The following is a 23673-nucleotide window of genomic DNA, read 5'->3' on the forward strand; positions in this document are numbered from 1 at the left end:
AGGGAGGATGGAAAGGAGACATCAGTACCAGATATATCAAGGCAATAGAACCTATAGGACTGATGGAATTTGGAGGGGGTGAAAGGGAAAATTTTAGATTGAGTCCCAAATTTTCAGCTTAGAGGACTTGGGGATTCCTAGTGCCATTTATAGATTCAATGGACTATTGAAGGTGGAGCAGGTTTTAGGGAAAAGAGACTAGTTTATTATTAGACATGAACCCTGTTGAACTCCTGTCAGTGTAGATACTGATGGACACTTGGGCTAGACCTCAGGGGAAGGATGGGCTGATTTAGAAACAGATTTATAAGTCTTAAACAATAGGAGAAGCCTGGGAATAAATAAGCTGTCTGGGGGAATGTGTCATTGAGAGGAGAGAAAAGGGGGTGAGGACAGAGGAAGCAGGTGTAGCAGATTCAGCAAAATCAAGTATTACCTTTGTTTTAGCAAGTAAGCTGTCCAGAGAGATAATGCTGGGGTTGCAGTGGTTATTCCATAGCTATTTGTTTCATGATGAATAAGTAGATGAATGAGTGGGTAAATGATTGAGCGAGAAGTAAGGGCCACCCCGGGCTGGGGAGTATAAATAGTAAAGGTCAAAATTAGAAAGACAACACTACAAATTCTCATGCAGACAGAAACTAAAGCCGTGAGAGTGAAGGAGACCCCAAGGGAACAAGGGTAAAGTGAGAAAATAAGGACTTAGAAGTGAACCCTGATCTCATTAAAGAGGTAGCCTCTGCAGGTTCTCCATGCTCCTCCGTAAAACATTAGTCATCATTAGTCAGAACAGCCCGTCAGCAGGCGCTGCGGCTGGAGTTACAATTTGACCTTCATCCATAAGGAAGGAAGATAATGTTCCAGTTCCCCCTCATGTGGGAGGTGGATGAGGACAGAGGAGGCACGAAATGTCAACTGTGATGAAGTGCCAGATTGAGTAGGAGCTGAGTGCCAGCTGTGGCGAGGCGCCTTTTGGGCTGTAATCCACTGGTTCTTACCATCAATCACAGTTCTTGACTGGTTAATTCTATTAGGAAGACATCTCGATGCAGCCTCCTCAGTCCCCAGGAAAGCTGTGCGTAGAATCCACGGTGAGAATGAGCCTCACAGAACCAATGTGGCTTCAGGAAGCAAACCAGCTTTTCAAACCCCATTTATCTTTAGAGAGTCAGTGAGGTTGCTAGAAACCTGAAAGCCTGCATTTTTTTTTTTTGTAGGCTTTTTTTTGTAAGTGGCTTAAAGAGAATGGGAAATTACTCAAAACTAAGCTGACAACTTAATGGAAATCAGTTCAACTGAAAAATATTTACTGTGGGGTCACCAAGAGTTAATTGTCGACAATAAAGTTAGTTCTGCCAGTGCGAAATGTGGTCCCTGCCTTCACTAATTTCCTTAAAATTCAAACCCAAACAAAGCATGTTTTGTTTTGTTGTTTTTAGCTTAGAGGTCAGCTAGTGGGAAGGGAGTTTAAGAGCAGATTTACTATTCCCTTCGCTGAGAGATTTACATCACTTCTGATGCTCATACTCCCCTAGTGGTTAAGTAATCAGCTCTATGAGACACTCTGTCTACATCTGTAAAAGGAAGAGTGGAGTGGTCCTCTCTGGCTGCAAAATACAAGCAACTTATACATGTATTAGGGCCCAAGCATGGCGTATTGCTGACAGCCCGGGAGACTTCCCTTCATTCTGTCATGTATAAAATAAGATAGTTCAATGGCATTTGGGAAAACTTTAACATTATGTAGAGCTTTGTTCTCTGCCCAGCACATCTGGCTCCTTCAGTCCCAGATGTGTGTCTGTCCTGCCCTTCCAATTATCCAGTTCTTATGTAGGACTTCACAGGGTCTATAACTAAGAGGTAACTTTTTGCCCTAGCCGGTTTGCTCAGTGGATAGAGCATCAGCCTGCGGACTGAAAGGTCCCAGGTTTGATACTGGTTGAGGGCACATGCCTGAGTTGCAGGCTCGATCCCCAGTAGGGAACATGCAGGAAGCAGCTGATCAATGATTCTCTCTCATCATTGATGTTTCTATCTCTCTCTCCCTCTCCTTTTCTCTCTGAAATCAATAATATATTATATATATATACACATATATACATATATATATATATGTATATATGTATATTAAAAAGAGTGAATTTTCTTCCTAAGTAGAAATGCATCTTGGAATGATGCCCCTTCTGGTGGTGTCTGTAAGGAGCAAGTAAATACATAGTAGGTCATGATGCACCTAATAACTCATCCTCTACCACTATAGTCCCCAGTGTCATGGGCCAGGTGGTCACTGCTGCTGGCCATTTCTGTTCCACTGAATGTAAAATCATCAAGCAACACCAAATAGATATCGCAAGTCTATATGCTGATCTGAAAGATTTTTTTTTAATGGAAGTAGTTTTCACCTCTAAGGAGTAACCATTGTGTGTTTTTTTAATATATTTTATTGATTTTTTTACAGAGAGGAAGGGAGAGGGATAGAGAGTTAGAAACATCGATGAGAGAGAAACATCGATCAGCTGCCTCCTGCACACTCCCTACTGGGTATGTGCCTGCAACCAAGGTATATGCCCTTGTCCAGAATCGAACCTGGGACCCTTGAGACTGCAGGCTGATGCTCTGTGCACTGAGCCAAACCAGTTCGGGCTGATCTGAAAGATTTTAAGACAAGGTCGTAGCAATTAACTAGTCTGCTAATTGCATAATAACCTGTCACCCTGCTATGACACACTGTTTGTGGGAAATGAACTCTAGACTTGGAATCAGAGAGGATGTGGGCTGATTCCTGGTTCTGCCACCTCGCTCTTGCATGCCTATAGGCAGGACACTGCCGGAACCTCCGTTTCTTCTGCAAGACATGTGTGATCGTTCCTTCCTGCGTCCTCAGAGATTCCATATGACAATATACCCCAAATACCATTAAAATGATAAACTGCTAAATAAGTGTGAAATTTTTCTCAGAGAAAAATTAAAATTCTGAGTATTGGTAAAAATGCATTTTGACATTTCTTTTAGTCAACAAATATTTAGTGAGCATTTGCTTTATACTGGGTACTGTATTAGGAGTTGGAGGATCCATAATGAACAAAATTATAGATTAACACCTGCCATCAGGGAACTTTTAGACTCATGGGGAAGAGTCATCAAAGAAAGTTGTCCCTATACCATAGTGACTTCAGCCACTCAAATGAGCGGGAAGAGGAGGGTTGAGGAAAGGTTTGTGGAGCAGTCAGAGCCTCTGGTCATGGGATTTGGTTTAGAGAGTCCAGGATGCCTTCCCTGAAGAAGTGACCCTGGGACCAAGATCTAAATAATAAACAGGACTTAACCAGGGGATGAGGGCAGGGACGCAGGTTCAAAGACCTTACGGTGAGAGGGATCCTTGAGGGTGGAGGGACTGAAATAAGGTCCCTGACCTGGAGTAGGTAAATAAAGCAAAGCAGGAAGAGTCCAGGGCAAGGTGAGATTGGAAGATGGGTGTGGGGCAGAGTAAGGATCTATAAAGGATTTTCCCAAGCATTTGGGAAGTTGATTACAGGGTTTTAAGTATAGGAGCAGCATGATCAGATTTTTGCTTGGAAAGGATTATTGTGACTGCAGTGTGAGGAACAGATGCAAGCAGGTGTAGGTAGACTGATTGCAGTGGTTCGGGCAGGACCTGATGGTAGTTTGGACTCAGGTGCATCATTGGAGATGAGAATTGAGGAATAGTTAGGAAGCGATAACCATAGGACACAAAGTAAATCTGAATTGCAAGTCATTGAGATATAGTTAATATTATGCTTATTCTCGGACTCAGCAGTTCAACTCATGTCCCAGAGTAAACGGTAAAATGTTCCTCATTGAGACAATATGACAGATGAATTACACCTTTGTCCCCACTTGATTTAATGACTTTATTTTTTTCTCCAAGGCCTTTTCTTTTTTGTTCTATTGAGGTATAAATGAGGAAAATTGTACATTGTGGTGACTTAATAAGCATATACATTGTGGAAGGATTTCTTCCTCCTAGTTCATTAACACATCCATAGTCACATAACTGAAATTTGCTTAAAGAATAAAACAAATATTCTCTCACACACGCATACACACCTCACTCCACACACCCCCTCCCCCCCTCCCCCCCCAGTGAATTACACTCTCTCAACATGGATGCTGTGATCATGCACTGACAGTACTGCACGCTTGTCTGTCTTTGACTTCTTTATATTTTCCAGGTAATAGTATGACTTTCATTTTTTACATATCAGAGAGAAAAAAAACTAGCATGTTTACTTGAAACATAGCAGAATGACAAAGCTAGTGCCTATTCTAGCCGCTGTGCCCGTGCAGATTACCCCCGTCTTATTCATAACATTAATAATTGGAGAATTCTCCCATCAACCGAAGATGCTCCACATGCTGTGCATTTCAAAAGGTGACATCTGTAGGAGAATTTATTATATTTCATTAAAGATGTCTCACTCAGCACTAAAAAGAAGAAAAAAATAGTCTCCACTTCAAGGCAGCGTGGCACATACATGGCTCGCATGCCTCCCTTCTGTCCTCCCACGTCCATGTCTGAGAGGTTAACTGATGAAGACATGATTTCCTGCTGAGCCTTTTGAGAATTCTCCTAAACACAAACTCCAGTCAGCCAGTGGATTAGAACTGATATGAGAGTTGAAACTCTCCATTTTAACACCATGTAAATCCTTCACTCCCCAGAATAACCACTTTAAGTGCATATTTATTTAGGTTTTCCTCCCACCACAAATATGGTTTGCCTGTTCTGCCACTTGGTACCTTCTGAGCCGCCCGAGTTCACAGGCAGCTGTGGACGTTTCCAGCAAGCTGAGCCCTGCCCTTGAGAACCACAGTCTCTTGTCTCTGCCTGAGAACTTTCTCTGGCACTACCCGTGCTTCCTCGGCCTCGAGCAAGGACAACCCAGAACTGTGGCAGCGTTAACACTCTGGGAGAGCAATGCTCAGTGAGCAGCAATCCTTATCCCCTGGGAGAGGAGAGTCAGAGGACACATGCCTGGTCTCGCCATTCCTCGGTAGGAAGGCTCTGGTGTGTGTTCCCCATGGTCTCCCAGAGGATCCACAGGGGGCTGAGTCCCAGGTGCTCCCAGTGATTATCTGCTCAGTAGAGTATTTCACTTCCCAGATTCACTCTCATTCTTCGTTTGTGCTCCCTATGGCAGTGATGGGGAACCTTCTGAGCTCGGCGTGTCAGCATTTTGAAAAACCCTAACTTAACTCTGGTGCCGTGTCACCTATAGAAATTTTTTGATATTTGCAACCATAGTAAAACAAAGACTTATATTTTTGATATTTATTTTATATATTTAAATGCCTTTTAACAAAGAAAAATCAACCAAAAAATGAGTTTGCATGTCACCTCTGACACGTGTGTCATAGGTTCGCCATCACTGCCCTATGGTCACCCAAGTCTCATCTCAGGATCTGCTTGTGGGAGAACCCACAACTGAAATGGCATCTTTTATGTTGTGTAAAACATTGATTTCCAAACTGCAGTCAATGATGTTCCCCCTGGTGACCCAACAGCTGAGATGTGGGCTTGCTCTTCATTCCACAGCAGACACATTAAAACTGTCCTTCCTTCCTCTCTAGGAAGGCCCACAGGAGAACCTGGGAAATCAAAAACCAGGGGGGGGGGGGGGGCGGGGGGGGACGGGACGGGACGGGACAGAAATTTACAAACTCAATTACACCAAGATTCCCACCACAAAGCAAACACATTTCTTTTTATCTCTGTCTTGTGATTTTGATTATTGAAAAATACATTTGAAGGGCAATCCTATGCTGATATTTGCACTTTATCTCCCCTATGTGATGCTAATCAGGGAAGCGAGAACCTTCAATGAAGATTTATTACTTCAAACTGTAGCTGGTTAAGTCAGTCAAAACAGGAAATAAACAAGTACCAGTTCTGCCTATATTTCAGTCCTTCGTTTATAAATAATATATATGGCATATAGAAAAATAGAGATACAATTATTCTTTACATTAACAGATTATGCTACTAAGAGTTCTCTTTAAAATGACATCTGGCCAAAGAATCTCCTATGTGCTTTCTGGCAACATCCCAGGAAAGTGCCAAGAAGACATGAAAAGGAAAATGTCATGGATTTGCAAATTGTAGCAATTAGACTTAGGGACTGCTGTATACGGCAGTGAGAGGTGTGTTTAACCTCCTCCTCACTAAACAATTAGTCACTTTTTTTCATGACTACCATCTTTCAACGAATTCTGAAATCTCAGAAACCAGACCACAGCATAGCAGAAAATGGAGAGGAGATGGTGGTGAAAATTGTCTCCTGGGCAGGAGATGCAATTACATTGAGCACCATGGATGGAGGCAGAGCTATAAGAAAGAAGCCTTGGGGGGAAGTATGTAGAAACCATTTCAAATTTTTTACAACAAGAATTGTTATCCCCAAAACAAACAAACATAATCAGGAAGTTGTTTAAGAGAAGATCTCCCTACTGTCCAGCAAAGCTATGCGACACCATTGCCATTGGATGTCTGGCTGTAAGCTATACATGCAACTCACTGCTGTGTGAAAGCCAACCTGGGTATTATTTTTTTAAAATATATTTTCATTGATTTCAGAGAGGAAGAGAGATAGAAACATCCATGATGAGAGAGAATCATGGATTGGCTGCCTCCTGCAAGTTTCCCACTGGGGATTGAGCCCACAACCCAGGCATGTGCCCTTGACCGGAATCAAACCTGGGACCTTTGATTTTGCAAGCCAACGCTCTATCCAATGAGCCAAACCGGCTAGGGCAACCTGGGCATTATTTCACACATCACTCCAATGGGCCGTCACGGAGGCCAGGAGCCTGGATAAATCTTCCCATTTTAAATGAATGAAAAAAGTCTTAAGGCCAGCATAGAGCCTATAATAAAATAGGTAAGCATGTAAGAAAAGAACAAGTACAATTAGCCTTGAAGATTAGGAGGAAGAGAATGATTGTGAAACAGATATACTGCAGCGGGGGACGGGGGGTGGGGGGGCGGAACCTGAGAAAACATGCTTGGACTCCTCAGAGGTGAGAAGATGTAACATGTAAAAAACAGAAGTGAGCAGAGCAGCCTGAAAGCAAAAACCAGGCAAAGTGAAGCTTGATGAAGTAAAAAGGTCATAATAAAAAAATCTGGGGGTTTGGGGTTACCTCAGAAAATGAAAATGTTCATTAGAATCAGTAAAAAGTAAAACTAATACTGCCAGAAACTAACGATACAGAGGTCAAGTTGAGGAGTTCTGCAGTTACAGAGCAGCAGGTCTCAAGCTTTATTCATCTCAACAGCAGTCACATGCACAACACAATCCCACCAGTGAAGCTGTTGGTTCTTCATGGGGCATCTCAAATGCGAGGACAAACTGGGGGTGGGCGTGCTGTCCGAGTCACTAGAGGCGGGGAAGGGAAATGATGTGTGAGCCAAGAGCTTGGACTGTAACCCTTCGGCAGAGAGGGAGAGGCATGGCTCACTTATGGTAAATATTCTGATGGTTGAAGAAATGAAAAGCTTAAAGAAGTGAAAGCGAGAAACTGAAAAAAAGAAGCAGTCAAGACGAAATCTACAAATAATAGAATATGCTTTGAGCAGTACTTCTCACCTGTGCATGTGACCCTCCTGGGATCTGGTTAAATGACAGATCTGATTCAATAGGTCTGGGCTCTGGGATTCGGGATTTCTATCAAGCCCCCAGGTAAAGTCCCACCCTGCCTTTTAGTCCCCCACATGGGTGTGCCCCCGCCTCTTGATAAGGACTTGGATGCTCTTCTCTTTCAATTAAGATGAACTTCTACCCAAGGGTCCCAGGTTCAATTCCGGTCATGGGCGCCAGAAACCAAAAAAAAGATTAACTTCTTCCCTTATGTCTTAAATGCCATCTTCTCTTGTCTCGTGAAATAGTTTCAGCAAGTATCCCCTTTCCTCCTGAATCTTTAGACACTGTCTTTGTTCAGGAACCTTCTCATCTGAATGTAAGCATGCTTATACCAAAAGAAAGCTTCCCTTCATGGGGTTTATACCATACCCCCCATAGCCACTACGACATTGTCTCTTCAACCTGATAGCCATTTCTCAGTTCCACTTTTTCACCTCCCATTCACTCAAACCCACTGAACTCTGAGTTCTGCATCTGTTGTGGCCATTAAACTACTTCCACTGAGGCCACTGGTGGCCCTGCTGTTGGACGAACCACTGAAAGCCTTGTTTTATGAATAGATTCCTTCACTGCTTCTTGAACCTTTCTCTTTACTTGGCTCTCTGTTACTTCTCAGACACTTCATTCTTCTGCACCTCCTAAGGAGCTCTCTTTTCATGCTGCACAACTTTGTTTCATTATTTTAAGTTTAACCTGACTTTTTAGACCTCTAACCTGATACTCTATTGACTACCAGATAATAGAGCCAACTGCTACGTGACTGAAACCCAACTCACCGTGGTTCAAACTTCAGAATGTATTTCAAACTACATTTGAACCCAGGCTCCCCAAAAGCACCTCAGAGTCATTTCTCCCATAACCTAACTTGCTAGATTTCACTCTAGGAATTCTCTTTCCTGTATTTCTCACTTCAGCTGATGACATCCCCATCTATCCACGTTCTAAGACAGAAGCCTTCATAGATTTTACCTTCGCCATGATGCTACTCTTCCACCCCCAGCAATCACCATGCCTCATCAGCTTTCCTAAGTCTCTTGTGAGTTGGTCTCTTCTACTCTCCTCTACCTTCACTACTATTATTAGTTCATTCAAATGTGTCTATTAAAGTATCTACTGTGTCAGCATTGTGCTAAGTACTGGGAGTACATTGTGAACAAGTAGAAATGATCCCTCCCCAAATGGGATTTATACTCTAGTTGGGGAGATGGCCATTAAAGTAATGATTTCACAAATGTAATTATGTATATGATTTCATAAATATAATTACAAATAATGATGGGTGCCATATAAAGAAAAATACAGAATGCAATGAAAAATTATAATAGAGAACTTTGATTTAGTGAAAGATCAAGGGCATCTTTCCTGAATAGTTTTCAGCTGACACGTACAGAAGGAGTTAGAGATAGCTGTGTGAAGAGTGACAAAGGGAGGGCAAGTAAAATGAAGTTGTGCAAAGGCCCTGTGGTTAGAAAGCCTGACTTAGGGAACTTGAGTGAGTAAAGAAGAGTAATCCATGAGGTGTCTTGGGAATAAGTAATTGGGAGGGAACAATATTCGGGAGGGAAATTTATGTAGGGACATACAGGTTTTGTGTTCTATACTAAATGGAGTGGGAATCTATAAAGGATTTTAAGCATGATCAGATTCTCTGACATCAGAAAATTTGCTGCTGCTCTGTTCATGCAAGAAATGGGGGAGGGAGGATTACAATGATGGCTGTGGAGATGGAGAGAAGTGGATTTGAAATAGGTTTTGGAGATAGAATACAAAGAATTTGGTGATAAGGAAGTTAGAGAGGGGGGATTTTAAGAATGGCTTTCATGTTCCTGTCTTAAAAACTTGGAGGGGCAAATGAAATCTATCGAAATAGGGACCAAAGAAGAAAAGATTTGGGAGGAAAGGTCAAAGGCTTCACTTTTGCTGTAATTCACGGTGCTTGGGAGACACTCACAACTCAATAAATATTCATTTAATTAAACATTAAAGATGTTTCTATGCCTGGCCAGTGTGGCTCAGGAGGTCACTGGTTCGATTCCCGGTCAGGACGCAAGCTCGAGTTGCAAACTTGATCCCCAGTAGGGGACATTTGGGAGGCAGCCGATCAATGATTCCCTCTCATCATTGATGTTTCTATCTCTCTCTCTCCCTCAACCATTTTTTTAAATATGTTTCTAGATTTCTTTCCCAAAATAAAAAAAAAAATACTTCATCATTCATCATTATACACTCATCATTATAAAAAAAATATTACTCTCAGAATTGGAATTTTTATTTGCAAGCACTGATACCCTTCTACATTTTCTTTGCCAACTGTTCACAGAGTGTCCTAAACATACAGAGCATTTCTCTCTTCGGGCCATAAAAAAGGGGCCTTTGTAGTTGTTAATATTTTCTGCAAACCTCAATCGGAGTTTTAGCCTCCCTGACACAGTTCTTCCAGTCCATTCCTTTACTCCTGTTCAAGCCCTCCACCGGGCCTGCTTCAGTTATCAGAGGACAACATGAGTAGGCTTATCCTTTCTACATGCTCATCTGGATTACTTGGAATCGTCGATTATTCTGTCCACCAGGAACAAAGCGAGGGGAAAATGGCCATTTGAAAACACTTGGTGGTGTCTGTAAGAAAAACACTTCTATTTTAAACATGCAGAAAGAACCATTGTGAACACATTGCAGAGAAAGCCACATAGAAACAGATTCTCCAGGCCAAAAATGGCAGCCAATTTCACATTTTCTTTGCAAATTGACTATTGTGCCTGGTGGAAGCATGGTGATGGGAGGTTTGGGGACCACCAGCAATGAATCTGCCACGCTGGTTTCATAGAAGGTTGGTTCTTGGCCCAGGTCAGTTTCATTAAGAAGAATTGCCCTTTTACTGATTTCAAAGAGCTTAAACAAATTGTCTAAAGGAACTGCAGGGTTTAGCCCATTTAATGAATTTTAATCAGAAATACATGAATCAGTCAAAAACCAGAAAAAAGTTAATAACATTGAATTAGTTTTAATGGAAATTAATTCATTACCCTGCTGGCTTACATTTACCAAAGGCTGAATTTTTTACGGAAAATTTGCCAGGCTGTGGGAAAATGGGAGGATCTTTAACATAAAGATTAACCGTGTTAGTGGTATTTTTCTCCTTCAAATTAGCCCTAACCGGAGATTCTAAAATGCTGGGGCTTTTTTCCCCTTTGGAAAACTTTAAAATTAAATTTAAAAAAAAATTTCCTCTATTGGAAGAGTTTCTGACAATCCCTGAAATACTTTTGGAAATGTAGTAGGAACAGGAGTTTCCTTTTTTGCTTACAATCTTTTATAAGGAAGAATAAGTTCAGAGGTGGACATCAGTGTGGATGTGCCGGAGAGTGTCCTATCCTCCCACAAGATCCCATGGGGACGGTGAAGAAAGTCTCTCTCACTTTCTCCAGTTTCTCTCACACTCAAATGATATGCACGTTCTCCTGTTCCCCCTTTCTTCTTTGTCCTTTTCTTTTTTATTGCTTTCTATGTTAATCGTAGCAAAATATACAGAACATAAAATGCACATATTAGGCATATTTAAGTGTACAGTGTTCAGTACATTCACATTGTTTTGTCTTCCGTCTTTTTTAAGCAAAACAGAACACAGCTTTCAATAACCCAGGTTGTGGACATCGTCAGTGAAATGTCTTTATTTCATAATGATTCCTATTCCTTTTCTGTTACTTCAAGAAAAAAGAGAAGTAGAAAGCGTTTCCCCTGCATCTCTATCATTTTTAGTAGTAGTTGCAGAATGCCTTCTAAAATACTTGAAACTGTAATGATGATCTTCAAAACCAGAGTCATCGGTTGTAGCAAATACTTCAGGTGAAGAAGAGACCATTTCACATTCTGCAAGTGGGAGTTCAGTATATCAAGATGTTACCAGAGAATGAAACCCTTGTCGCTCATGGGAGCAAGGTGGAGGATTTGGGGGCGCCACCGAAATAAGCCTTTTCAGAGGTCCCCATGGAGGATGGGCTGTGGAAGATTTTATTGGCATGGAGTTACATTTCTCAGATTCCAAAGTCCCTGCCCCTTCAGCCAGTCCTGGAAAAGGTACAGCTGGGGTTCCAGAGGAGCCAGAAAGGCCAGTGTCCAGAGCTTCTGTTTCATGTTGCAGTTGGTGTAGTTCAGCACTCAGGCCAGATTAAAGCCCATTAGGCCATGAGTGGAGCCAACATGGCCATGACCCACGTGGGCAGCGGGGAGTGCATCCCCCCTATCACAGGAGAGCCTCACCGGAGACAGAAGAGAGAGAGAGAGAGTGAACTCACCGTGTTTGGAAGTTTAAATATTCAGGTTTCAAATGCTTGCAGTGACAATGCCCATCCTGGCCACTAATTTGTTCCCAGGTCTATCTATGGCAGACAGGTAGGTACCTTCCCATGTCATTCAGACCTCTACTGGGCATGCGTCTAAATTGCCTTGGTCCAGTCCCTTCCCCCATGGATCAGCGGGAACAGACTTGGAGAGGGCTAAATGCAGCTTTTTGACCAAGCTGTATAAATGGCCTGCCTGTATTGTCTGGTTTCCCCTTTCACTCCTTCCCTGTTAAATAATAGCCAGGTTATTACAATGGCATCAAAGTTGAGTATAGAGGCATGTTGAAAGATTTAGTTCTGTTTGGGGAAACTCTTAGAAATCTTGAAAAACCGCCTTGGTGTTATTCCAAGTTGATCATCATGGGACTCAAATTAAATTGCTCTTCATTGCATTTTGATCCCTTATTGGAATCGGACTGATTTTAAGGAAGTTCATTATTTTGTTGCCTGGTGTAAGTGAATAATAGTAATAAAAATTCTTGCCAAATAACTCACAAAGGCATGCTAGAAAGGGGCTCTCCCTTCAAAGCTACTGTAAATACATTGATATTTTTTCATTTTGGATACGATGTGTCAGAAGAAGTAGATTCTGAAAAGAGCTACTCTGTGGAACATTCCTCTTGGGATAAAGCAACATTACTGAACAGTCGTCAGCAATTTGAAAATGGGCCTTTGTGAAGTAAGGTCTTAGTTAAAGCTACTGATGAACAGGCAACCAGCACAACCCAACGGTGTGGTTAGCAGGGGGAATGTTCTCAGGTTTCTCTGAAGCAAGATTCCAGACAATCAAACAATGGAAGGGTGTAAGAAAAGGGAATATTAAATATTTTCTGGGTTTTGTTTTGTGTTTTGTTTTTTTATTTTACTGAATTGAATGAATATTATCTGTGAGAGATATTACTATTGTGTTTTTATTTTCAAATGGTTGCCCTGGACATGGTGTTTTTATTTATTTTTTATATATATTTTTATTGATTTCAGAGAGGAAGGGAATGGGAGAGAGAGATAGAAACATCAATGATGAGAGAATCATCGATCAGCTGCCTCCTATATGCCCCATACCGGGGGATTGAGCCCACAGCCCAGGCATGTGCCCTTGACCAGAATCAAACCCGGGACCCTTCCGTCTGCAGGCTGACACTCTATCCACTCAGCCAAAATTGCCAGGGCCAGTGTTTTTATTTTTAAATCATTGCCCGGGACATATAAAATGTTACATGAATAGGTAGCCATATTTAGCAAATTAGAATACAGAATTTCCAGTTAAATTCATTTCAGATAAAAAATGTTGCCCTAACCGGTTTGGCTCAGTGGATAGAGCGTCGTCCTGCGGACTAAAGGGTCCCAGGTTCAGTTCTGGTCAAGGGCATGTACCTTGGTTGCAGGCACATCCTCAGTGGGGAGTGTGCAGGAGGCAGCTGATCGATGTTTCTCTCTCATTGATGTTTCTGACTCTCTATCCCTCTCCCTTCCTCTCTGTAAAAAATCAATAAAATATATTTTTAAAAAATGTTTATGTACCTCCTATTGCAATATGTCTCATCTATAATAATAAAAGCATAATATGCTAATTAGACCAGACATCCTTCCGGGTGTCTTCCGGACGAAGCCAGAGCTGCAAGGGAATCCCAGGTCCCGGTGCCAGAGGGAAGCCGGTGCCAGCAGCCAGGGGAAGGAAGGCCTACTCTTGCACGAATTTTGTGCATCAGGCCTCTAGTATAGTATATAAGACATACTTATACTAAAAAATTATTCAGTATCTGAAAATCAAATTTAACTGGGTACTTTATAATATATCTTGCAACCATGTTCTTATAGTTTATTAAAAATTGTATTTAGTTGACATGTAGAACTGAAATTTCAACATGAACTCATTGTTGTTTTCTCCATTTTTTGTCTATTTGCATTGTGCTGCTGTTTCCCTACCCATCTCACTGTGCTTTTAGGTGCAGAATTTAAAAATATATTTTAGTTTTATTTTGGGTTCTAAAGAAGACAGATTTTTAGAAATCTAATTCAAGTTTGTGCTTTTTTTATTTTAAATGCTCACTTGAGGGTATGTCTTTATTGATGAGAGAGAGAGAGAGAGAAAGAGAGAGAGAGAGAGAGAGAGAGAGAGATGAGAAAGAAGCATAGAACAGTTGCCTCCCGTACACTCCCAGACCAGGGATGGAACCTGTAACCTAGTCTGTGCCCTACTCTGGAATTTAACCCACTTTTGGTCTATGAGACTATCATACACCAAACTGGCCAGGGCCAATTTTATCCTTTTTTATTAAATGCATCTAAATGTTCTTATTAGCTGCATCCAAATATTTCCATTTTATTTTTTCCTTTAATGTTCTGCTCATGTTTCAATTAGCTTATAACTATACCTCACGGTCCTCAACTTTTGTTGTCTTAGGAATCAGGATTAATGTCTTTATATTTGTATCCACACCAGTCGATGATCAGTATGGAAAACATGGGCCACTATGAAGAAGTTTAGAAGTAGGGGAAACAAAGGCCAGAAATAAACTAAAACATAAAGGAGCTATTATTTTATTTTTTTTAAAGAACTCTTTCTCTGAACTTAGTTTTATAAAGAGACTGTTAGCTCTGAAAGGCTTAAGAAGAAGATAACTAGATCCCTCTTCCTGTTTCCTATAAAGATGGGTGGTGAGGAGCCCAAAAATAATTGTCCTAACAAGCCAAGCCGATCTTGCTTCTGGGACCTATCTGCAACCAGAGTGATTTCAGAAAAAGAAAAACTGCAGAAATAAGGATTTAAAATTTTTATTTTGTTTAGGAGATTTTAATGTTGATTGGAATATACTCCTAGAGGAGCCATCCCTACAAAAATTATTGCACATTTATAATATATAATAGTTTGACCCACACTATTACAGTATTTCCGTAGCTCTTCCAATGAAGTTGAGCAGAAAATTGAAGTTTAATCATGTAGAAAACTTGACCTTCTGGCTTAATAAGGCCAAATTGAGTATATCTGAAATAGATGTTTTCTATTCATCATAATTTAAATGTTTATAGCATGACTGATACTTCTCCGGAGAAACAGGAAGGATCACATAAGTTATTTATATTTAAAGAAATCTATTCTGATACAATTTCTTACTACCTAAAATTACTTGCTCCATAGCAAGCAGCTTTTTCTTTTCTTTTCTTTTTTTTTTTTTTTTTTTGACAATGACTCAGAAAAAAACCCTCTTTGGCAAAACCCAGCATTAGAAGGACTCCAAAAACTGCCATAATGGGCGCGGTGAAGGAGTCCTGGGTCATGCCAATGGCATGAGGTTAGACGGAATGAAACAACCTTAAGAGAACTGGAAACCAAAGTGCCTATGATGACAGCTGGTCAAATTAAACCTCCCTCTCTCCTCGTCTGATCTTAACCAGTGTCCCTTAAGCCCATTTTAGTTCTGCTGAACCCTGACTGCTAAGGAGAGCGCAGATGATTACACATATTCTGTGGAAGAAATAATCATCTTTTAAGATAATGTCCTAAGTGGAGATGAGAGCTCCATAATAGAGGAACCATTTTCAATACATCTATATCAAAGTCTAAGAAACTCCCAGCCCAGAACAAATGTAAAATAGTAACACTCAAAACCTGTCGGGCCCTCCAGGGAGGTGGTAACACAAAAAAAGTAGAAGAAACAATTGAATGTTTTGGCATTGTGAGGATGTATAAATAGTGTCATTTTTCAAAAGAACCGTTATTGGCAATTCCATAAAACAGCAAATAAATGTTATCCTTTGCAGAAAATAATGTGTAATTGTCCAATAAATTACAAAACTTTTCACTTTATAGTTAGTAATCAAATTGCTTTAATTGTCATTTTATAGAATGAATCAAAAGTGATTAATGTATTTATTTATCTATAATTTTTACTCTAAGATATTACCAAAAAGGATGTGATTAAATCCTTGTAATTAAATTAATCAAACCAGACTTTGAACAGAATTTTTTTTTCATTAGTTGGAAAGAGAGGTAAGAACATACAGAGCATGTGAGGAAGTGAACTAATTCTACCAATCTCCTTAGTAAGATGGCTATTACACTTTAATTTTAAATTTAACTCTGGCCTTGGCCAGGTGGCTCAGTTGGTTGGAGCATCATCCCATACACTTAAAGGATGCTGCTTCAATTGCCAGTCAGGGCATATACCTAGTTATGGGTTTGATCCCCAGTCGGGTGAGTAGGAGAGGCAATCAATTGATGTTTCTCTCTCACATCAATGTTTTTCTCTCTCCCTTCCTCTCTCTCTAAAATTAATCAAAACATATTGTCAGGTAAGGATTGAAAATAAATAAATAAATAAATCCAAGGAAAGCTAAGAGACATGGTGGATTATTAACTTTCACTCTTTTCATAAAATGAAGCATAAGTTCTTCACAATAGTGCATTGAGATGCAATTAGCAGTATTTATGTATTGCCTGCATTGGATTGCTTCTGCATCTAGATAATTACATGTTCAGATTTCTGTAGGCATTTCCTATAAATGGGTTATAGTTTTCAAATATTCCCATTTTGTACAATTCCAAGTTTTATGATAACATACTATATGTACGTGACATAGTTTTAGTATGTCATTTATTATTGGGCATTTTATCATTTGCCACCTAACATTACAGTGAGTGAACTTTTTTGAAAGAAGGAAGATATGATATGAAAAGAAAGTACTTTTGTACATGGATTATGTTTTGGCTTGCTAGGGCCAATATATAGCCGCCTTCTCCACCACTACTTCCATTATGTTTTTACTACCATTTTTTAAACTAATACCATATGATAAAATAATAATGAAGGAAAAAAGAAAAGGGAATTAATCTGTCCTTTACTTTTAATTACCTTAATGGCCATTTGGATCACAGAGTCAGTCCAATTGCCATACAAATTGTGGTAATAGAAAGGACTCAATAAGTTGAAAAAAAGATGGCTTTGATGTTACATGGCTGAGTCAATTAACAAACACTTTGAGCTGCTTCTTCATGCAGAACATTGTGCTCACACTAAGGTGTTAGGATAATAAAATAGATATCTGCTCTAGAGAAGATCTCAGTGGGAGAACAGTCAGTCCTATAAAAGTTAGAATTTTTTGTGGTTATTATTGTTTGCTGTTAACTAATTTAAAGTGACTCACAGTTATTTTAATATCATGCCACCCATAAGTGGTAGTAGGGTATATTTTCAAAGTTCAAATATTGTTTTCTTTATTACAGGTTTCTTTTCTCCATGGAAATCTCCAAAGCCTGTAAGTTGGAATTATTATGCTTCTTCCTTTATTTCTAGTTATTATAATCCCATTAAGCAAGAGTTGGTGATTGGGTGACCTCAAAATCTCTTCGGCTTCAGAGATTCTGTGATGTCAAAACAAATCTTCTGTGTCCCTATGTCTTGTATTTGCCCCACAAATACAAATAGTTCATTTTATTTTCCTATAAAGGCATTGCTGCCTGTTTTTTAATAAGTATACTTACAAAATGAGCATAAACACTACTCATTACAGCGTACTGAAAGTACTTTAGAAACCCTTTCCTCCCCTGTCAGAAATACTATCATCTTGATAACATGGAATTTTTAGAAACAATGCAAAGTACAGGCCCAAAGATCTTGACCTGCAAATTAAATTGGTTCCAGAAGAAATTTAGCTCTGTATATATTTCTATGTTTATATTTACATTTTAATGTACACAGAGCTGTGTGTGTGTGTGTGTGTGTGTGTGTGTGTGTGTGTGTGTGACCAAACCTGACAATCACTCAAAGGCGTACTTCTGAATCTTCTTCAGACGCTGGTGATCTACCATACCAGTGTAGAAGGCTGATGGACTCAGTAATCTTTGTATAAAGCTTGGTTAACAAGTTGACTGTGCAATCAGAAATGATCTTTATTTGCTATTAGATTGAAACTAGTAATTGTCCAAGTCCCAAAAGCTTGGGCTTGTTTTCCGGGATCCCGTTTTATGTGTTAGAATACCCTGACTGGAATGTGTAAAACCCAGGAATAGAAGTGATTCGTGTCCAAAAACACTCAGGGAATCACATCCTCTACCTACTTCTTCTCTTTCCTCTGACAGTAATCAACTCTGAAGAAAGTGCCCCGAGTGTGGCCAGTGAGTAGGGAATTCTTGAGTTAATTTTATGCTTCTTTTATTTCTTTTACTGAGGGAATATTTAACTGCTTGATTTTCTCATTTTAGAAATGGAGATAATATAATTTTGCATACTTTTCAAGTGTAATAACTGGCTTAATTAAATAACATGTCTTGAAAATGGTTTGAAGATGTGAAAATAAAGTCTTGTTGAGCCCCTAATATGCCTGAGCTCCAGGCTTCTCTCAAAGAGAGACGAGGCAGCCCCGAGCTGGAAGGAGGAACTGACAGTGTCAGGGCCACAGAGCATCCTCACCAAGCGTGTCCTTGTTTTGGATTTGACTCATCTGGCCACAGAGAATATCAATTGAAAAAACCAGACCTATTGGGGCTTAGTAAACCATTTAGTGATGACACGATTTTGAAAGATGTATTTTAAAATGTTTAAAATGAAATTTGTTTTATCTTGGCCAAAATCTAAGTAATTCCTTCCTTTCATCACCAAATTTAAATCTGTACTCCGTGGTTATACACACCTTTATCTAATGTAACAAGAAACCTTGCAACCTCATCATGGTGCTACAATTATGCAATTTAGTGATTTTCTTATATGTACCCCTCTTATACAAATTGTGCCATTTGGCATAATTACAGCATTTTCTGTCATTAAGTAATTACATCCATAGTCAATAATTCCAAAAAAGGTTTTATAGAACTCAATTTATAATTAATCCTGAACCCATACACCCATACAAAAGTTAAAGCTTGGATTTTCAGGTTCTAGGCTGAGTGAAGATAGATTGGCCGTCCATTTAATGTCCCCTGTGTAACTGTCAAAAGTTCTTTAGACTGAGGACTATAATAAGGGTCAGTATAGTAGGTGATTTAGGGTATTGGCTTTCAAGGCATCCTGCCTAGGTGCAACTTTTGCTTCTAGCTCTGTGACCTACAACGTGCTGCTTAAGCTCACAGTATCTCAAGCTCTAGATCTGTACAATGGGGGACAATAATAATACCCCACTCGTGGTAGTTGTGAAGTATACTAGTCAATCCATGTAAGGTGCTTAAAACAGAGCCTCTACATGATGAGTTCTAAGTATAAACTACAGTCATCCTATACATCAGACCTTTTATGCATAAACTCAACGATTTAGTCACTTTATGAAAGAACATAGTTTGATAAGTATTCATTTAAACAAAGATATAAATATATACACATAGAATATAGATTTATACACTCTCTCTCCTCCTCCTGGTCCTGTGTCACTCAACTCTCTGTCCTACTGATCCACATCTTAAACCAATCCACATCAGGATAGCCACTTCCCATCTAACAAGTAATACACTAATTGTAGTGACTTCTTGTTCTCTTTACCTTGAAGGGATCCACGTTCGTACTTCAGATACAAAATCAAGCCAAATGCCTTCATCTCCAAGCCCTGCCCTAAAATAGTGAGTAGGTATGTTTAGACTACCCCAGCTTCTACAAGAAGCAAACAGAGTATTTCATGAGTTTTGGGGGAGGACCTGCACTTTCTCACAAGCCCTCTCCTCCAGTGTGCACCCTAGAATCAGAAGGTAGGGTATTTAAAAAGTAGCCCACCATGATTGGTTTTTTTCATTCTACTGTTTGATGCCCTGTTATCAACTGTATGTCTACTCTGTCCACTGATATTTATGTGACCACTGTCTCATACAGCCAGGCGTTCATTCATTCACCAAAGGCAGCAGAGATAAAAGTCTTCTCCCAGATACAGAAAACAGCTCTTTCCATTTTTCTTTACTCTAGTGAGATGTCTATACATAGCTTAAATATGGACCCCACTGGGATTGGACAAGGCCCAAGCAGAAGCCTTATTGAGAGGAAGCCTGGCCACTAACACAGCTCCAGACAGGCTACTGCCAAGAAGAGCAAGTGAGGCCATGACCTGGGCAAGAGGACAGGATGAGAATCTAGGTTCATGAAGATTGAGAGGAACAGTGAGCACAGAGTCCCAGCTGGAAAGCAAAAGTCCAGAGAACAGGTTGTCTAAGAAAGTAGGGAGAAGTCGACGGAGAGCACCCTTCAAAAGATAGTCAGCTTCAGCACCACAGCCCCAGTGAGCAGGGGTGACCTTCTGTGTGGCAGGCAACTAATAACTCAATTTGGGGGTTGGGCTGTAGGACTGTAAGTCTGCTGTTTCTATAATTTCATAGGCATGGTGATTTTCTGCTCTTCAGTCTTTTAAGAACCCTGGCTGAGTGACTTGAGGGTTGATGAATGTCACAGCAAGATGTTATGAATGCTTTACAACTGGACTCTTGACTAATTCCCCCATCTCTCTGCTAACGAAATTGTAAAATTTGTCCATCTGCCACAGAAGCTTTCCCAAACAGTGCCCAAAGCATTATTTGTTCTGTAGTTTTAAGAATTATTTTACAAATGCTAATATTTCACCTGAAGCATGTTTGCTGCATTGACTGTACATGAACAATACATATACCAGCAAAACTTCTGTGCGTCTCGGCTAGCGCTGACTGAAAGATGGGAGAAAGAGCTAAAGAGTTCTCTTTGATGACAAGTGTGATGCTACAGCTTCTCAGACCACGTTTCTAATCTATTTACTTTTTAGAGTTTAATATTTTATATTTGGGGACAGGAGGGGGGAAGTCGCAGCCAGAATGCATCAAGTGGTGCCTAAGGTCAAAGTGAAAAATAAAAAAGAATATGCCTTTAACCACGAATGTGGGTCTTCCCATCATGGCAAAGACAACCAGAATGGATGACCAAGGGAACCCAGAATTGCATCCTCGATGAATTTTACTATCAAATGAATTCTGACGTTTGGATTTAAAGATTTTTACTAAATGGGGGCAAAAGGTAGATAATTAGCTAAAACTCTAAGCAAATTTACCAATTATTCTTTTCAATGTATTATTATGTAAAAAAGCATTCAGTCATATATGGTTCTGACCCAGGGTCTGTCACTGACAGCTACTGGACCTCTCTGCAGTCCTAGAGATTATTTTTAAAATTAGGAAATTAAACTCAACTAAGGGTTTTACATCTTTGTTAGCTATAGAAACTTTGTTCAAATGAAATCTTTGAAGGTGGCACATATAGAAAACAAATGAAAATGAAGCCACTTGTCTTAGTCCCTTCAGACTGTTACAACAAAATACCATAGACTGGGTGGCTTACATACAACAGAAATTTCTTTCTCAGATCTGGAGACTGGGAAGTCCAAGATCAAGGCACCTGCAGATTCAGTGTCTGGTGAGAGCTCACTTCCTAGATGGCCGTCTTTCTTCTGTCACCTTCCCTGGCAGAAGGGACTAGGGAGTGCTCTGGGGTTTCCTTTATAAGGACAATAATCCCATTCGTGAGGGCTCCACCATCATGAACGAATCACTTCCCAAAGCCCCCATGTCCTAGTACCATCACCTTGGGCGTTAGGATTTCAACATATGAATTTTGGGGAGACACAAACATTTAGATCATAGCACCAATCTTACCAACCTTATTTGTTGAAAGGAGTTTGGTAACCCATTTCTTTCTGAATTTGCTGGCTCACCTGGCCCCTGCCACGGTCCAAGTTAGGTGAGCAGATCACAGGAACCTTTGTGCTACACTGTGACCTGTACAGTACATGGTGTCTCACATCTTTAAAATATTTATCACTGATAGGTGAGAGCTGGCATCGAAGCCCTCACCAAAATACAACCAGCGTGAAAACAAAAGCAGGGCTGTCAGCAGGGGACAGAGTTAGAATTCTGTCAAACTTAAAATAGTGTGCATCAAAACTGGTTTTGAAAAAAGAACAAATGGCCATATTTTTTGACTAAACATTTTCTGGCTTACTCTGTGTTGTAATATAACAATGAGAAAATCTGCATCCCCTGCAGGCTCTTCCCCCAACATGATCTATTTGAGGAGACGTGCAATTACAGTTGGGCATGATGAGTGGTGTGAGGGTAGGAGAGAGTGCTGTGAGAACACCCAGGAGGGACATGTAACCAGATCAGGAATGGTCAGCGAACATCTCCTACAAGAGGAGATGCCTCATCTGAATCTATTGGCCAGATAAAATGAAGAAGGGATTTGGAAGAGCAGAAAAATTGATGAACATTGCAGGTAGAAGGAGAAATTAAGAAAGTGTGCAAAGGTTCACAGGCAGGAGAGAACCCAAAGGAAATGAGAGGAGAGACCATCAGCAGATACAAGAAAAATATCAGAATCTGGGTCATGGTGAGCCACTAACTTCCTATTAGGGAGTTTGGCCTTTCTCCTGAGGACCATGCTGACCCAATGCAGAATTTTAGGCAAGAGAGTAACCTAATCTAACTTTTACACAAAGCAGGAAAGTAGAAGGTAAGTTTGAATGAGGAATAAGTTGACCATTGAATGAAGGTGAAATTGGTTGTACCGATACGTGATCTCAGTAAACCTGGCTTTTTCCTCGATAAAAGGCCGTTAGTCCCTGCTTTATCTGCCTCACAAGGCTCTGGTGAGGATTAAAGAAGTTACTGTGTATCAAAGAACATGGGAAACTGGCAAGTTTCCCATAGTCCTTTAATAAATTGTGGTGGCAGTAACTGCAGCCATATTTGGGGGAAGAAACCAGCAGATGTAAATGAAGCTTCATAGAAGACTTTGGTGTGTGTTTTTTGTGTGTGTTTTTTTCATAGAAGACTTTGAACAAGTCAGAAATCCCGGATGGTTGTATTATTACTTATAAACTGTAAGGAAAGTAACTGAATGTTCAAAAATAGGAGATTGTTGGGATATGTATAGCTGTCAAAAGAACATGTGCAGACTATTTTATCTTCTTCTGTTTCGGTAAAAATAGTGTCATGCATTGGGACCATATTAGAAAAGGAACAGTTCGATATACTCCTAAGTACTTGCACGTAAATTATCTTGAGATGCATGTTACTTTTATTTTATAGGGGGAAAACAGACTCAGAGAGATTAAGTGATTTGCTGAAAATTACCAGCCTACAGGTGACAAGGTTATATAAGTTTGCATTCAAAATTCAGGCACCACTTGTATTTATAACTGGTACTTTATTGTACAGACACAGAATCCTTTCTCTCAAGGCACTTGTACCAAAGATTTAAAATGTCTCATGGGAGAAAAGTCCACAGGGCAAGAAAGTCTAACTTAAAGGTGAGGATTGTCGTACGTAACAAAGGAAACAGCAAGAAAGAATATGTCCATCATTCTCTCTATTCTTTTTCACTTTCCAGATCATGGACCGATGGGAGAATCAAGGCAGTCCTCAGACGAGTTTATCTGCTCCGGCCATACCGCAGAACCTGCCCTTCCCACCCGCTCTTCACAGGAGCTCCTTTCCTGACTCAACAGAGGCCTTTGACCCCAGGAAGCCTGACCCATATGAGCTCTACGAGAAATCTAGAGCCATTTATGAAAGTAGGCGTAAGTGAAAGCCACCTAAAACAAGGGTTACATGAATAATAGCTGAAGCCCTGCTAGGAATTATACTGAGGCTGAAATGATCTGGTGTGATTTTATGTTTTGAAATTCAAATTATGTCTCAAAAGTAGGGCCAGCTG

General features: G+C 40.2%; 1 protein-coding gene across 3 annotated transcripts in view; it reads left to right on the forward strand.

Moving 5' to 3' along the window:
- MAGI2 (membrane associated guanylate kinase, WW and PDZ domain containing 2) overlaps positions 1–23673 on the forward strand; it is a 1132900-nt gene that overhangs the window by 954644 nt on the left and 154583 nt on the right. For all 3 annotated transcript variants that reach the window (XM_081102532.1, XM_081102533.1, XM_081102534.1), the window contains exons 11-12: positions 17247–17278; positions 23347–23536. In XM_081102532.1, the coding sequence (XP_080958658.1) occupies positions 17247–17278; positions 23347–23536 (222 nt within the window). The remainder of the gene's footprint in view (positions 1–17246; positions 17279–23346; positions 23537–23673) is intronic.

Source organism: Myotis nattereri, assembly GCF_964212035.1.
Source record: "Myotis nattereri genome assembly, chromosome: 11".
Classification (NCBI taxonomy): Eukaryota; Metazoa; Chordata; class Mammalia; order Chiroptera; family Vespertilionidae; genus Myotis; species Myotis nattereri.